Source organism: Meleagris gallopavo, chromosome Z (genome assembly GCF_905368555.1).
Source record: "Meleagris gallopavo chromosome Z, MGAL_WU_HG_1.1, whole genome shotgun sequence".
In the NCBI taxonomy this organism is placed as follows: Eukaryota; Metazoa; Chordata; class Aves; order Galliformes; family Phasianidae; genus Meleagris; species Meleagris gallopavo.
In genome coordinates this window covers 64,817,254-64,831,070 of record NC_139435.1, presented here as the reverse complement: position 1 = coordinate 64,831,070, position 13,817 = coordinate 64,817,254, and the positions used below count along the sequence as shown (strand labels likewise).

The 13,817-nt window shown below is 41.6% G+C and overlaps 1 protein-coding gene and 1 long non-coding RNA gene across 3 annotated transcripts; one reads left to right on the top strand and one right to left on the bottom strand.

The window, feature by feature from the left end:
• Positions 1 to 210: 210 nt before the first annotated feature.
• ALDOB (aldolase, fructose-bisphosphate B) lies at positions 211 to 3,710 on the bottom strand. The gene is made up of 8 exons (XM_010726113.4): positions 3,583 to 3,710; positions 3,088 to 3,299; positions 2,785 to 2,839; positions 2,476 to 2,636; positions 2,167 to 2,250; positions 1,521 to 1,695; positions 1,153 to 1,352; positions 211 to 697 (listed from the first exon to the last, which is right to left on the bottom strand). The coding sequence occupies exons 1-8, from the start codon at positions 3,692 to 3,694 to the stop codon at positions 602 to 604; spliced, it is 1,095 nt and encodes a 364-aa protein (XP_010724415.1). The 5' UTR covers positions 3,695 to 3,710; the 3' UTR covers positions 211 to 601.
• Positions 3,702 to 13,815, top strand: LOC146542339 (uncharacterized). 2 transcript variants are annotated; one of them, XR_014880348.1, is made up of 3 exons: positions 3,702 to 6,053; positions 6,644 to 7,654; positions 9,688 to 13,815. It is a non-coding gene; the product is annotated as an uncharacterized LOC146542339 (long non-coding RNA). The 2 variants fall into 2 exon arrangements; XR_014880349.1 differs by lacking the exon at positions 9,688 to 13,815 and having other exon boundaries at positions 6,644 to 8,446.
• The last annotated feature ends 2 nt before the right edge of the window (positions 13,816 to 13,817 follow it).

Genomic DNA, 13,817 nt, shown 5'->3' with positions numbered 1-13,817 from the left:
CTCTGAGCTTTTCTCAGTGTCTGTCTTCAGTTAGCAGGATTAACATCTCCAGTTTTATCACTACTGGCTTATTTCACTTAAACCTCCTCAGGATTTCCCAAGCTCAGCAACAGCAACACTTTGTATTAATGTTTATGTGTGCTGCTGAGAACCACAGAGGCATAAAAAAAGAGTGAAAAATCTATAAAGAATAAGGATTTGTGAGATATATTGGATTTTAATTATTGTTTTATTCACACAACTAAAGATACAGATAGGTTTTATAATTCAGGATTTGACTGCAAAATGGGGTAATGTGGGTATCTATCTGAGTTGCTAGGGAACTACAACTACTCTGGGAATTAAGTTTATACTAGAAGGAGAGTGGATTTGTGATTCAGTGTTAATTGTTTCTTGCATGGAAAGAATTATGTTTTTTGAAAGCGTAAGTGAAAAAAAGAATATCCCCTTTGTAAATTGTGGAAGCCAAGGTAGGAGAGTAAACTAATCCATTTCCAGTTTTGTTCAGGGAAAGGGAAATTAGGTTTCTTTGTTTTTCTTTCATTTCTGAGCATCTTCCACCTTGTGGAGAAGGACAGGACAAATGCAGATTCCTGTGCTTTCAGTAGGTGTAGCTGGCAGTGAAAAGTGACTGCGTGGCAGCTGTGTCAGTCTTCCCAGATGTGACATACTGTCCTCTGCAAGCCAAACTATTAATCTGAAAAAGAAAAGGAGGGGAACCCATTAGCACAGAGTGAGAAAGAGATGTAGAATTATAGCAGGAATGAACAAAGGGCATAAATAGGGGAAAAGAAGTCAACTTCTCAATTCACCAATGATATTTATGAGCGAGCTTAGTTTTGTGGCACTGCCAAGGCAGTCCCCAGGTACATCTCTCTGGGATTCACGTGGTTATACAGAAAGGGGAGCAATTTTTTCAGACTGACACAAAGTAGTTGTAAATCCACTTTACAAAATAAAATTATCCTGTTGCCTTTAGTAACAACCTCTGCTGCTTCTTGCATTAGGCTTCTGTCACACCAAACAGAATAACAACCTTGGTGCAAATGGAGCACCAGTAAAGGGCAGGGATAAGAGGAACCTATGGAATTTGGCAATGCATCTTTCTCTACAGTGAACAGCACTTCTCTGCATCAAGGGGAAGCCTCATACCTGAGCCCGCTTGCAGAAGGCTTCCTGTGCAGCCTTCTTGTTCTCTGATTTGCCAAGCCATGCTGCCAGGGCAGAGGCTTGCAGAGCTCTCCCATATGAGAAGGTCAGTTTCCAAGGCTTAGGCAGAGGGGACTGATTCATGGCATTCAGGTTGAGAGAAGCCTCCTCTTCACTTTGACCTCCAGACAGGAAGCAGATTCCTGAAAGACAGAGGCCTCAAGACTTAGAAATAGTTTGCTCCAGCTGCCACAGTTACTGACTGTGACAGAGAAGTCAGTGTATCAGATGTAGGAGCAAGTCTAGTAAAACTAAAACGTTTTTTTTGTGTGTTTGTTTTTTTTTTACTATAGGAACTAATCAACAATCACCAGGAACAGCAGCAGGAACAGTGCGGAGGAGAGTAGTGACAGTTGCTACAGCCACATCCTGAGGGGTGTACTTCTTGGGGCAGGAATGCCCAGCTGTCACCATGTTAGGTTTCAGCAGTGTTCCTTCCAGGTAGACATGGTGGTCGTTCAAGGCCTTGTAGACAGCAGCCAGAACCTAACGATTGAAAAGGAGGATTGAATACAAACCTGTGCTCAAATCTTTACCTCAACCTGCTGTGGAAAGACAACTTATTCCTTGGGAGTGTGAGAAGATCAAATCACATCTCACTTTATTTCCTATTTATTATAGGAGGTGCGGCCCTAGAGAGCCCTGCAGAACTTTTGCAATACCAGAATACCACTTTTAGTTTTGGCAAAGGTTGTCCCTGCAACTGAGGTACTGAACAAAGAGTAAAGGTCCTTATGTATCTTTTTGAGGTCAAAAATGTTTATATTGAGAGTCTGAATGGAAATCCAAAATCATGGATTCTACTGCAAGTTTGCTTTTTCATAATTATTTGATGTGAATTCATGTAGTGCAGTTTTGAAGAAACTTATTGTTTAAAAATCTTTGAGAGCAATACAGATTCTGCATAAGAATAACTAGTGATTTGTGAGGGCAAGGAGAGAATAAAGAATCTCTTACCTTTTCTGTGACATACTGACAGCGTTGGAGATCATGGTCACCATCAGGTAAGACTTCTGGCTCCACAATAGGCACCAAGCCATTCTAAGGAAGGAAAAACATGGGAGTCTTTGTAAGTGTGGAAGAAAAAACTCTACTTGCTGTCTGTATTGTGTTTGGTGGTATTTCTTCTTGCTGTACTGCCCTTCATCCTCATCTTTCCCAAAACCCCCACAGAGATCTGCCTTTCAAGATCTCTCATCTGTTATCACAGGGAACAGCAAGGAAGGGGCAACAGAATCTCAAGAAATTTTGCTGGAGGGTAGATACCTGCTGGCAGATGCTGGCGTAACGTGCCAAGGTGTTGGCATTCTCTTGGATGGCAAGTTGAGAGGGTGTTGTGCTACTGATCTTCAACACTGCACGCCACTTGCCAAAGTCAACACCATCTTTCTTGTACTGGGCACAGCGCTCAGCCAGTTTATCAAGTCCTGCAGATGAAAGAACAGTGCTTCACTGAAGGGATAGGATACAGCTCTGAAAAGTGCCATGACACCAGCCATGGCTGCATCTCCTGCTGAGTCACACCATGGCTTTCATGTATCACTCACAACTGAGGCTTCTGAGATCTCACCTTACCTTGGATGGTGGTTTCTCCATTTGTTCCTGCCAGAGGTGCAGTGCCTGCATCCAGCTGAAGAGACAGCAAAAGGAGAAAGGATTACAAAATGACAGAAGTGACCCAGAGCGGGTCTACCTTTGCACATTGACTGTGAGTGAAATACGGGGCTGAACACACTACTGGTGTAAGGGAGGGAAAGGGTGGAAGGAAGAAGTGCAGCAAAGGGGAAGAGCAGAATTAAGTTGGGTATAAATGACAATATGTTATTGGCTGTAGGGGATGGCCTAAGAGTTCTGTTGGCATGGAAGGATATAGCTGACCTTTATTCCCACCACAATCCCTTTTTCTTTGATGATAGCTGGAAATGGCTTTCCACTGCTGTCTTTCTGATAGAGAGTCTCGTGGAAAAGGATCACTCCTCCAATGCTCTTGCTGATGGAAGCATCAGAAGAGAAGAGGATTTCTCGAAAAGCACGACGATTCTCCTCTGTGTTTTCCACGTTGATCCTCTGCAGCCTATTTCCCATGGTACCTAACAAAGTTGCAAAGGGCAGACAGAAATTTATCAGGCTTTGCTACCCTCCTAGCCACCATATGTAGTAAATAGAAAGAACTTTGGCTATAGTGTAGAGCTTTCCTCTCAGCACACAGTTTGTCATCTTCTGCTGCTTCAGATGCAGCCCTGGATAGCTGAGTTGTCCCTGCTCAGTTAACAGTATTTAAGTGTTTTTAATTTACTCCACTGAATTCAAAGATGAACCAAAATTAAGAGAAAAGTCTTGGGTATTGCACATTGATTGCTATTCAGAACTCACCGACTGATTCATCTGCGGCTAAGATCCCTTTTCCTGAAGCCACAATCCTCTGAGCAATATCTGAAAGAGCCTTCTTCTGCTCTGGAGATAGTGCTGGGAACTGGTGGGTCATGGTGACTTATCTGTGGAAAAAAAGGGCAGTTATAAGATGAGGACAGACTGAACAAACAGTCCACCTTAGACACCAGCTTTGAGTATGCCTATTGGAAGATCTTTGTGCTTGTCTGTCCCATGTTGTTGAAGACATATGTTCAGAAATCCACTGTGAGTTATTCTTGTATGTCTGGCAAAATCAGAACAGGGAAGAGCAGGAGCCACGTGTCAACATATCTTAGTCAGAAGGTGTGAATGACTATGTATTTTAGGCAGATTTGCTTGGGGACTAAAGGAAGGTTAGTGCCCCATCCCTCCAAAACAAACAAACAAACAAGTGTGTTGAATTTACAAGCAGGCACATTGCAGACACTGCAAAATTCTTCACAAAGCACTTACAGCCTGTTCGACAGCTTTCACATAGTTTACTTTGCTTTCCCCTTTTCCTGACAATTCTTCTCTCATTCCCTATCTTGCATTCACAGTATTTTCTACTTTCTCTGACTGCCTTTTCAGTTCTTCTCCCCATATCTAAGGACTGTAGAGCATTGCTTACTCTGCATGAGAAGTAGGAGGTTAGTAGGATTCACCACCCATTTTTGTTTTCTCACTTCTGGTAGATGCTTACCAGATGCACATAACCAACCAGCTCCTGAATTCCAGGATCTGTCTTGTTCTGACAGCATATTTGTTCTTAGTAAATCTCTCATTAAATAGGATTAAATTATAGTTTATCATCTGAGTAGTCCAAGATAATTCTCTATATGTGTGTGCTTGTGAGTCTGAGCTGGAGACTCTCTTCTCCTCTGTCATCATCTTCTATAGCTGGAGGACAACCAGTCCACCAGTACATGGTATATCCATGAGATAAATCACTAAAAACAACATCAAAGAAACACTTGATTAAAAACAGTGAATTGCTATGCAGACTGGTGAGGAACAACTCTGTTTGTTTACATCCTCTGCGGAAAAAGCTTGCAAATTGCAGGTATTCCACAGCTGAAATAATGAATTACCAAACCGGTAAAAGGATTTCAGATTTACAGCTTGTAGTGTGCTACAGGATGAGCAGATGTATCCAGGTAATCTTTGGTCTAGCTAAGTTGAGACACAAAAATCATCACTCTAGTAACACTAATATGGGTTCTCTCTAGTAATGCATTAAACAACAAGACTTATTTCTCATATCTTGCCTGTTCCCTGTGCTTGCATAAAGATAGGAAAAAGGCATTTATCACCCAAGAACAGCCAGCAAAGCAAATTGCTGAAATGCAGGAGTATGAGGTTTCAGTGGTTAATACTGGCCCAAATGTGTACTCTGAAAGACTGAAACAATAAAGTGTAGTTCCACAAGACAAGAATGAACAGTAATACATCAGATTAGTTCCAGTTCTCATGCAGGTATCTTACAGAGTGGAAAAGGGTAGGTGGAAGCTTTCCAAAAGTTCCCCGAAAGTGATATGTAAGGCTATGGTGAGTGGTTCACAGCTGCTCTGCTGAGCTATCATGAGTAATAAAATGCACAGCATGTCTCACTAAAATGGTGAAGAAGTGAGTGCAAAAGAGCAGTTGTAAGGTGAGAGATAGCTCCAAGGTCAAAGATGTTAAAGGACCCTGCATTTAGGATTTTATTTTTCTGTGACTCTCTGAGGAAGAAGGATTGCACGCAGGCTGCTATGGTTGGGCAGCCCATTTCATTCTTCCGTGAAAGAACTTTATTCTCAGTAACAGCATCTGGAATTGTCCCCCACTAAAGTTTCTCAAGAACATTTTTATTCACCCATTTTAGTCTGTCAGCTAATATGGTAAATATCATAAGCTCAAGTTGTTTCACACTGATACGTGTGCATACACGACAGCAAGCATACTCTTTGTGTTAACTGCTCACGTATCATTATTTTTAGAAGGTGGAAGAACAAACAAAATCCTAAAACTTCGCTGAATACATAACAACAGTCTTATGGCTACCTGGAGCATTTGTGGAGCAGCTCCATAAACAAAGAAAGGTCTTTGTTCAGCCCCCAGCATGGGACCAGCAGGAGACAGAGGTGGAAAAAAAAGGACAGCATAGTTGTAAAAGCAAATAATGCATTGCTGAAGTCTCAAGTTTTCCTCAGCTACCTTAATGGAGGGCTTGCAGGGAAAATGCATTTATAGATATCAGCACAAACACTGCATTCTGTTAGTATTAATAGAGAGAAAAAAAGGCAGAGGCAAGCCAAACAGCAGAAGGAGAAAAGAGATTCCATTTCAGGTCATCTTTGAATCATTAGTATGTTTTCAATTTATTTTATTTCCAGCTACCTGAAGTGACCATCATCTTCTAATATCACAGAAAATCTCACCTGGATCCTGGGTGGCAGATGGCTAAAGTTCAGGTGAGCATTTGTATGTTTTTTTCTCTTGGTGTCTTTGTTGCCTATTTTTATATAATTGTTTCCAAACGTGCTGGTTCAAACTCAAAATATGCTTTGTGTCCAGTGTATGGCTTTGGCTGTTCAATTACTTCTAAACACAGTCCTTCAGCAACCATTCTTGACAGTTTGCAATACAAAGCACATGTGCATATCATTGCACTGTGCACATAAGAGATTCTGTTTCAGAATGTCATGTTTGCACATGACAAGATTTGAAGATGCAAAAGCTGCAGGTATAGATAAAAACATACTATTGATAGCAAGATGTCTTCAAGAATTTAGCCTGCCACATTTGGGCATGGCTTTAACTTGATTGGATTTACTCCTCTTTCACACTTTCAACTGTATGTGTTGCCGGGTCAGGCCCATAATGTGTCATGCACTTAATATTCTCTTTATAGTTGGTAAATCTATTGGCCATGATTACTTGGCCACTTGTCAAACTGGTAGGTTTGAATGGTTGGGTAAGCATTGCTGACAGAGCACATTCTTGTCTGGACCACTGAAAAAAACACTCATCTGGCAGGACTGACTGATGTGCTCTATTGCAGGGTGACCACACAGTCCAGCCTGAATGGGGAGTGGGAGGAGACCAATAGGAACACTGTGGAGTTGAGCCAGGACAAATACCCAGTCGCCTCCTGGCAGTGGTTCTGTTGGGGTCAGTGAGGCTGAGGAATATCTCCTGGGAGACTGTGCCTGCCAGGCAGTGAGCTGAGGAGCGGCCAGCAACAAGGCACAACAGTGCCCTGCACAAGCAGGGCTGTGGCCTGGCGTGCCACAGGAGGACAAGGATTATCCCTCTCTGCTCAGAATGGGTTACACCATGTCAGGGTACTGCATCAACTTTCATGCAGCTGCAGTACAGAAAAGATGTCAGCAAACCGGAGTGAGTTCAGTGGAATGTCCAAGAATGTCTGGCTGGAGTCCTTCCCCTGTGAGAAGAAGGCCAGATGGCTGGGGCTAGCTCTGCCTTGAGCAGAGATGGTTTTGTGGGCACTTCTCAGCAGCCCCTGGTACCTTGAGAGGCCCTCTGCAGACAGAGCCAAGCTCCTCACAGCAATGGGGCAGGAGAGCGAAACAACAGGCATAAACTGAAACTAGAGAGATTCAAAATGGATATAAAGTATTTTCTTCACTACTGGGACGACTGAGCAGTGGAGCAAGTTGGCTGTTTCCATCTTTAGAAGCTGTCAAGACCTGCCTGAAAAGCCATGAGCAGCCTGATCCAAGCGGGACGATAGGCTACATATGGACCTCCCCATGTCCCTTCCAGACAAAACTATTCTGTGACTCTGTGGGAGTACTTTGTTATGGAAGCTACAGTAGAAACTGTGTCTCCTGTTTGTACAATGAAGGATCTGTGAGGGAAGAACAAGATGTTGCTCTCTTCATGTTTGTGTTAGAAATAACAAGATATTTCATTTCTGCGTGCTGAGAAATGAGACAAAGGCACAGGACAAGAAGAAATATTTAGACTGATGTCGCCTAGAAAAAGCATCATGTTTTCCATTAATATAAGCTCTGAAAAAACAGATTTAACCATCTTGACAGGTCTTTGGGTAGGTTTTTTCTTTCTCTTTTGAGGGTGAGAGCATGCCTTGTGTAAGAACCTTACTACAGCATCCTATCTCATCTGGATGGGAATACGTGAGATCTGCCCTGGTTCCCATGTTGGCTTCAGAGCTGTACTCAAAACTGAGTGAATGTACCCCAATTTCATCTCTCAAACAAGAGTAAAAGAAAGCTATTCTCAGGGACCTGGCCTCAACACTGCATGTAGAACAGTACTGGGGCACTCAAGATGGGTGAGGTGGCAGCAAATACTTTTATCTTGAAAGTAAGCGTGATCCTTAGGTGAAAGTTCTCCCTCAGGGCTGGGCTCTACTCAGAGGAGATAAAAATCTGCTTCAGTCTTAGTTGAGAAATCAAGTTTTGTGATGGCAGCAGGCACAGGCAGGGGAAGCAGGGACAAAGTTTCAGATAGGCTGAGTAGTTTTGGGTGTTGGGCATATAGGGTGGTTGATATACTCAGTGAGGATCAGAGTTTGTTGACAAGTAATCTCCTGAAGCTGGCTGCTCATTAGAAAAGTTACAGCCTGTTGCAGAGGCATAAGAACAGTATTCCCAACTCTCTGTTCTCTTTATACTGGTTTTCTGCATTGCACAAGACCTTACATCCCCCTACCAAAGAATCCTCTCAGCACTGCTGACAGCGAGCAAAGATAATTACACTTCTGTCAGCACAGGCATTTGTCAGGACCAGCTGCTGCATTCTCCAGTCATTCTTTCTTCTCCTTACAAAACAAAAATTCATGTACTACATAAGCAGAAATAAACACATAAGAAGTGAAGCAGTAGAAAGCAATGCCAGTATATTCTTCCTCTAGTTCTCTATACTAAGGAATCACTTACTGCAGAATTAAATAGCTAAACTAAGTTAGTAAGCTAGTACCAACAGCCAGTGCGTCACAGTGAGAGATCACAGCAGCATAGCCGAGTGCTCTGAACTTCTTGCAAGTTTTTTCCTGGAAAGTAGAAATAAAAACAAAACAAAACCTGGCCCTCCCTCAAAGCCTTGTTCAGATAAACACATTGACTCACAGCAGCTCATGCAGTTACCACCTCTACAGTTTAAAAACAAATAGCTACTTACTTGCTTTTGGACAGTGCCTCGCTGCTCCAAGCTTCTGGTAAGGTGGCTGCAGGCAAAGAGACCCAGACCTTCCAGTCGCTAACTTTTATAAAATTCTTGGCAGGTTTTTTTTTTTTTTTTTTTTTTTTTTTTTTTCCTCCACTCCTTTATTCTCCCTCCTCTCTGGGCTGGTTGGGCAGATGTCCTTGCCCAGGATAGCTGATTGGCTGCTAGACAGCAACCACCTGCAATCATTGGACCTACTTGCTGTCTCTGCTTTTCCGCCCACTTTCCCTCCCCCGTATATATAATGCAAGTTATGATGCTGTGAAGCTCAGACCTTTCTGATTATTTCAAATTATGCCTCATCCTTCTGAAACATACCTGTGAATAATTACAAGAGAAAACATAGAAATTTTTTGCTGGGATCAGGGGTGTAACTTTTAGTGTAGGTTTAGATCTTCAGAAAAATACACTGTGCAGACAGGAAGATTAGAAACCAAAATGCAGAGCCTTGGGGCAGACCCTTCACTGGCATGAGTTACTGTCACTCCTGAGGCTTCCTAAGCGTTATACTTCAACTAAATATTTAGCGTGGAAACATGCTTTCACTTCCTGATGTTATGTGGAGTGGTAAAATGTGATATTATGATACCAGAATTAGAGAAACCACAAATACTGATTTTCTTTCACACTATAACTATGAGAATAATGGTTATGAGAAGTAATATGCCTACTGGGAGAGGTGTAAGTGCAAGTCTCCATGAAAAGTCCACTGAAATATCTTCTCCCTATATTGCAGTAACACGCAGACTTTTCAGTTGCTTAGCAAGATTTTTCTGTGAAAAACACACACTGTATATGGTGTATCAGCGTTCCATTTTGTATCAAATCACACCATGGCTGTTCACCAAATCCAGACATAGACCTGATTTTGTTTTTGTTTTCTTCACATTGCAGGTCCATATCCATGGAGAGAAGTACAGTGTGTGGCTGTTTGGCAAACATCATACTCTCAGCAACAGTATATTCTGTGACCTTGGACATTAGTATATCTTTACTCCAAAACCCCAGTATTTGCCCAAAGAATGACGTAGTTTCTCCATTCGTTTGGCTCACATGGTAACACTTTTAGCCTTCACATGGACACAGCGAGATGATTGATTTCCACTCTCACTGAGCAGCACTATCTTCATTAGGGCTCTTGCTCCTGAGCCTGTCTGCCCTAGAGCTGCATGCCAACATCCATGCCTGTGGGGACATCTGAACAGTGAACATGCTGCCAGGATCTGCATTTCACGATAGTCAGCAGAGAAGTTTCTGAGAAAGCTGAGAGTATGGTCTAACTGAGGGCCTCATGCTTGTGCTGTTTTGTTTAATTTTCTCCTTCCTGATTCAGTCTTTTTTTTTTTTTTTTTTTTATGAAGAATGCTCTGGCACATGATACTGATAAGAAAGCTTTCCCTGCTTTATGTGCTATTTCTCCCACCCTAGCAAGAAAGGGAACTCCAATACATATTAAGATTTCTGAAGCACAAACATTGAAGCATCTTTTATGGATTATGAACATCTTTTATGGATTAAAAGTGTTTTTTATTGAAAAAAAAATTATCTAAAACTCTCTTGGGACCAAGAAGATGTTATATTGATAGTTTTCTTTAAGGCCTCAGTGAAAATCCAAGACTGGTTCTCATCATTCCCAGTTTGTTTAGAAGCTGTTGTAGACAGGAAAATACATGGAAATGTTTCTTTCCCTGCGTTGTCTGTGATATAGACTGAGTAATTATTACAGAAAATCTGGAGGAGTCTTCCTGATAAAAATTGTCTAGTACTTTAAAGGCACTTTGGGTAACCCCCTGTAGCCCATTTCTTTGTTCTTTCAGAATTACAAATATATAATACATATATAGTTTTTCCATATGAGTAGTGGCTAGGGTGCGGTTTCCATTCCTTCTAAGCCAAAATTCAGCACAGATAGCACAAGTATTACAAGTCCTAGCAGAGATTCTGAGCAAAAGAAATGCGAAAACCTCATGGCTGAGTTCTTCACTTAATTTAGGAATTGCAGCCATTTCATGTGGAATGATCAGTCACTCCAGATAATGTCACGTAGGGTTGAGTGCTACTAACATGCAGAACCATGCTGCAGACTGCGATCCACAGAAATGAGTAGTGAAGTAACATTAAAAACTGGAACAGAGCTCTGTAAACATAGTTTAGGGATACTTACACCTCTGAAGTTCTAGTGGTATTGTATCTCCACAGAAGGTAAGAGTAATACGCTTGCACAGTGAGGGGAATGCAGTGTACTTTCATTAAGCACAGAAACTGATGTGTCTCATAAAAGGTAACATTACCCACACAAACTTTTCTACAGCAAAATTAGTGCATCAGCCGAACTAAAAACCTGTTTCACCCAGCTGGTGTTTGAACTTATAGTATTGTCATCTCTCTCAGCTTTCCAATCACCTAACTTGTTTTGGAATTTTGTTTTTGGCTGCTTGTTAGTTTAAGCCCTTTTCAGAGTAACATAACGCAGCGACAGGGCTGTGGCTAGCAAGATGTCTATCTGTGTCAACGCCCTTGGTAGAGGGCTACAGCTGCTTCAAAAGAGATTGAATTTGTGGCTGTGGGCAGCTGACTTCAAAGTATACATCACAGCACAGGAAGGCTGAAAGACCTGTGTGGTCCTGTGCGAACTCTGGAGTTGAATTCAGTGATCCTTATAGGTTCCTTCCAACTTGGGATATCCTGTGATATTTCTCTCTTACTAACTTGGCATAGCAGAAGTGAATTTTGTATTTGAATGGCTTGAATGTTTTGCCAATGTTGATTTTTCAACCTGAAGTTACCATATAAAAGTTGACATAAGTATTCTGCATATTAAATAAGTTTTTAAAGACCACCAGAATCTTAAGGCTTAAGCTATTATCAATGTTTTATTTTGTGGTTTTGCTTTTGACAGTGCCAAATGTATCATTTGCAAGTAGTGGATTTCTACAGCAGAAGTCAATCTAATAGCTGTCCTTGCAATATGCTTGTAATATCCTTGCTTGCAGAGGCTCTGTCAGTTCCGCACTGATGTTTTGAGTGAAGACTGTTGCTGGATGAAGTACTTCAAAATGCATGGAAAGCCTGGCTTAAAGACATCAGATAAAAAAAAGTTAGAATTGCTTACAATTCTTCTGGTTGCTGATTATGTTTTTCTGTGTGTCTAGCAGTATCATTCTGATATTGATTTTTGCCTGATATTAGTATGCCTTTAAAGTGAAAATGAGTAAACATGAAGACAGACAAGAGACAAATTGTAGTACACCTGAAAAATACTCAGGAAAAGAAAGAACTGGATAAAGAAGTTTCAGAGATTACATAACTGGCCATCAAGCAAAGGATCAAAAATAAAACTAACTTAAAGCTTCCCTCTGCACTTTTGGAAATGACATAGTCTGAATTTTATCAAAACTTGTGTACGTGGTCAGACCTATGAAGAGGTTTGAAATGAGGTGGAAAAAATTGCTGAAACTTAGAAGAACATCTGAGTTGAATATGCATCCACATGAAAAACACCTGCCTCTGAGTGCCCCGGGAGAGTGCTGTCTGCGTGATGAGGTTAAAGTCTAATCAGAACAGATGAGCTGAGTGGAGTCTGCCTCCTCTTCACCTCTATGCCTCGTGCTGGATGTTTCCTGTTTTCTGTACTCTGCAGTCTTACCTAACTGTCTCAAAGTCCAGCTTGTTCATCCCTATCTAATCAGAAGTATTGTTTATTAAGTGATTTGTTTTCCTCATTCACCTACACTCCTAGGCCCCACTGCAGAGACCTGTCCTTTAACCCCACTGAAAGAAATCACCTGTATTTCAAGTTCCACAGTACTCATCTGTGTTTGCAGGCACGTTGTATGTGGAGGGTGATGGGCAGGGCTGGTGCAGGACCTCATTCAGGCCAGGGGGACCTGTTTACTCTTCTGTCTTCTGGCTTAAAGCTGAGCTGCAACAAACATCATGGCTCAGAGTGAAGTATAGACAGGTGCATATCTAGGCTGTTATCAAAGCCCGAATGTTCACAGTCATTTCTATTCTGGGGACAGCAAATGGGGATACAACTTCAAATCAGACTGCCAGTGGTGACATTTCTGGGCTGTGCAAAATACCTGTTACAGGTCTTCTGCTTGTGTTGTGTGGGACAGGAAGATAAATGCAGTAATGACACTGGTTTCTGTGCCTTTCTGCTGACATTTTGCTTTTAAAAAGAAAGTTAAGTAAATAACTCGCTGCTAGAATGGAACACTTATCTGTTAATTGCCACTTTATCTAAGCAGTGCAGTTACAAAATAGCACATTTAGGTGCTGCATGCTAATGTTAGCATTTAGTTTTCAAAATACAAACTACAGCAGATGTCTGAAGTGGTCTCATTTACTGAAAATACCATTGTAATGCTGGTTTCTATTGTGCAGGAAGAACACTGCACATTATGGCAGAAACTGTAAAAGCAAATAGACACTGAAGAATTCATACTTGGCCAGAGAGTCACCAACAGTGCAAGATAATACAACATTATTTTTCTTCATCAACACTGAAAATCGGGAGTAGTTACGCAGCTGGGAATGTGGCATTTATAGCTTGCCACACAGGACGAAGTCTTGGAAATGGACTGGTTTTGCTGTCTCTTTGCCTGTAGGTGCACAGATAAACTGGCCAGTCAGGAGAATTCTCTCAAAGCATGACCTGCCAGGGCAGAAGGTGGTGTGTGGAAATTAAGGTATTGTAGCAACTGAGACACATGAAGAAGCACATCCAACATACGCACAATTCTATACGCACTATTGGCAGATATACTGAAAATTATTCAGAACCATATGTTTGACTCTAACATCTGGTGAATTTGGATATAACATCTATAAAGCTGGTGTGGAGACCTTCAGAGTCCCTTTCTAAACCTGTACTATCCGAGGATTTAGTGGCAAGTAGTAAGTTCATGCAGATGAAAAAAGTGATCAGAGAAGTATCTTCAGTCAAGTTTAGTAATGAAGGAGATGGATCTGCCAGTCAGGAAAACTAACTAATAGTGACATAAAGACAAAAGAGACAA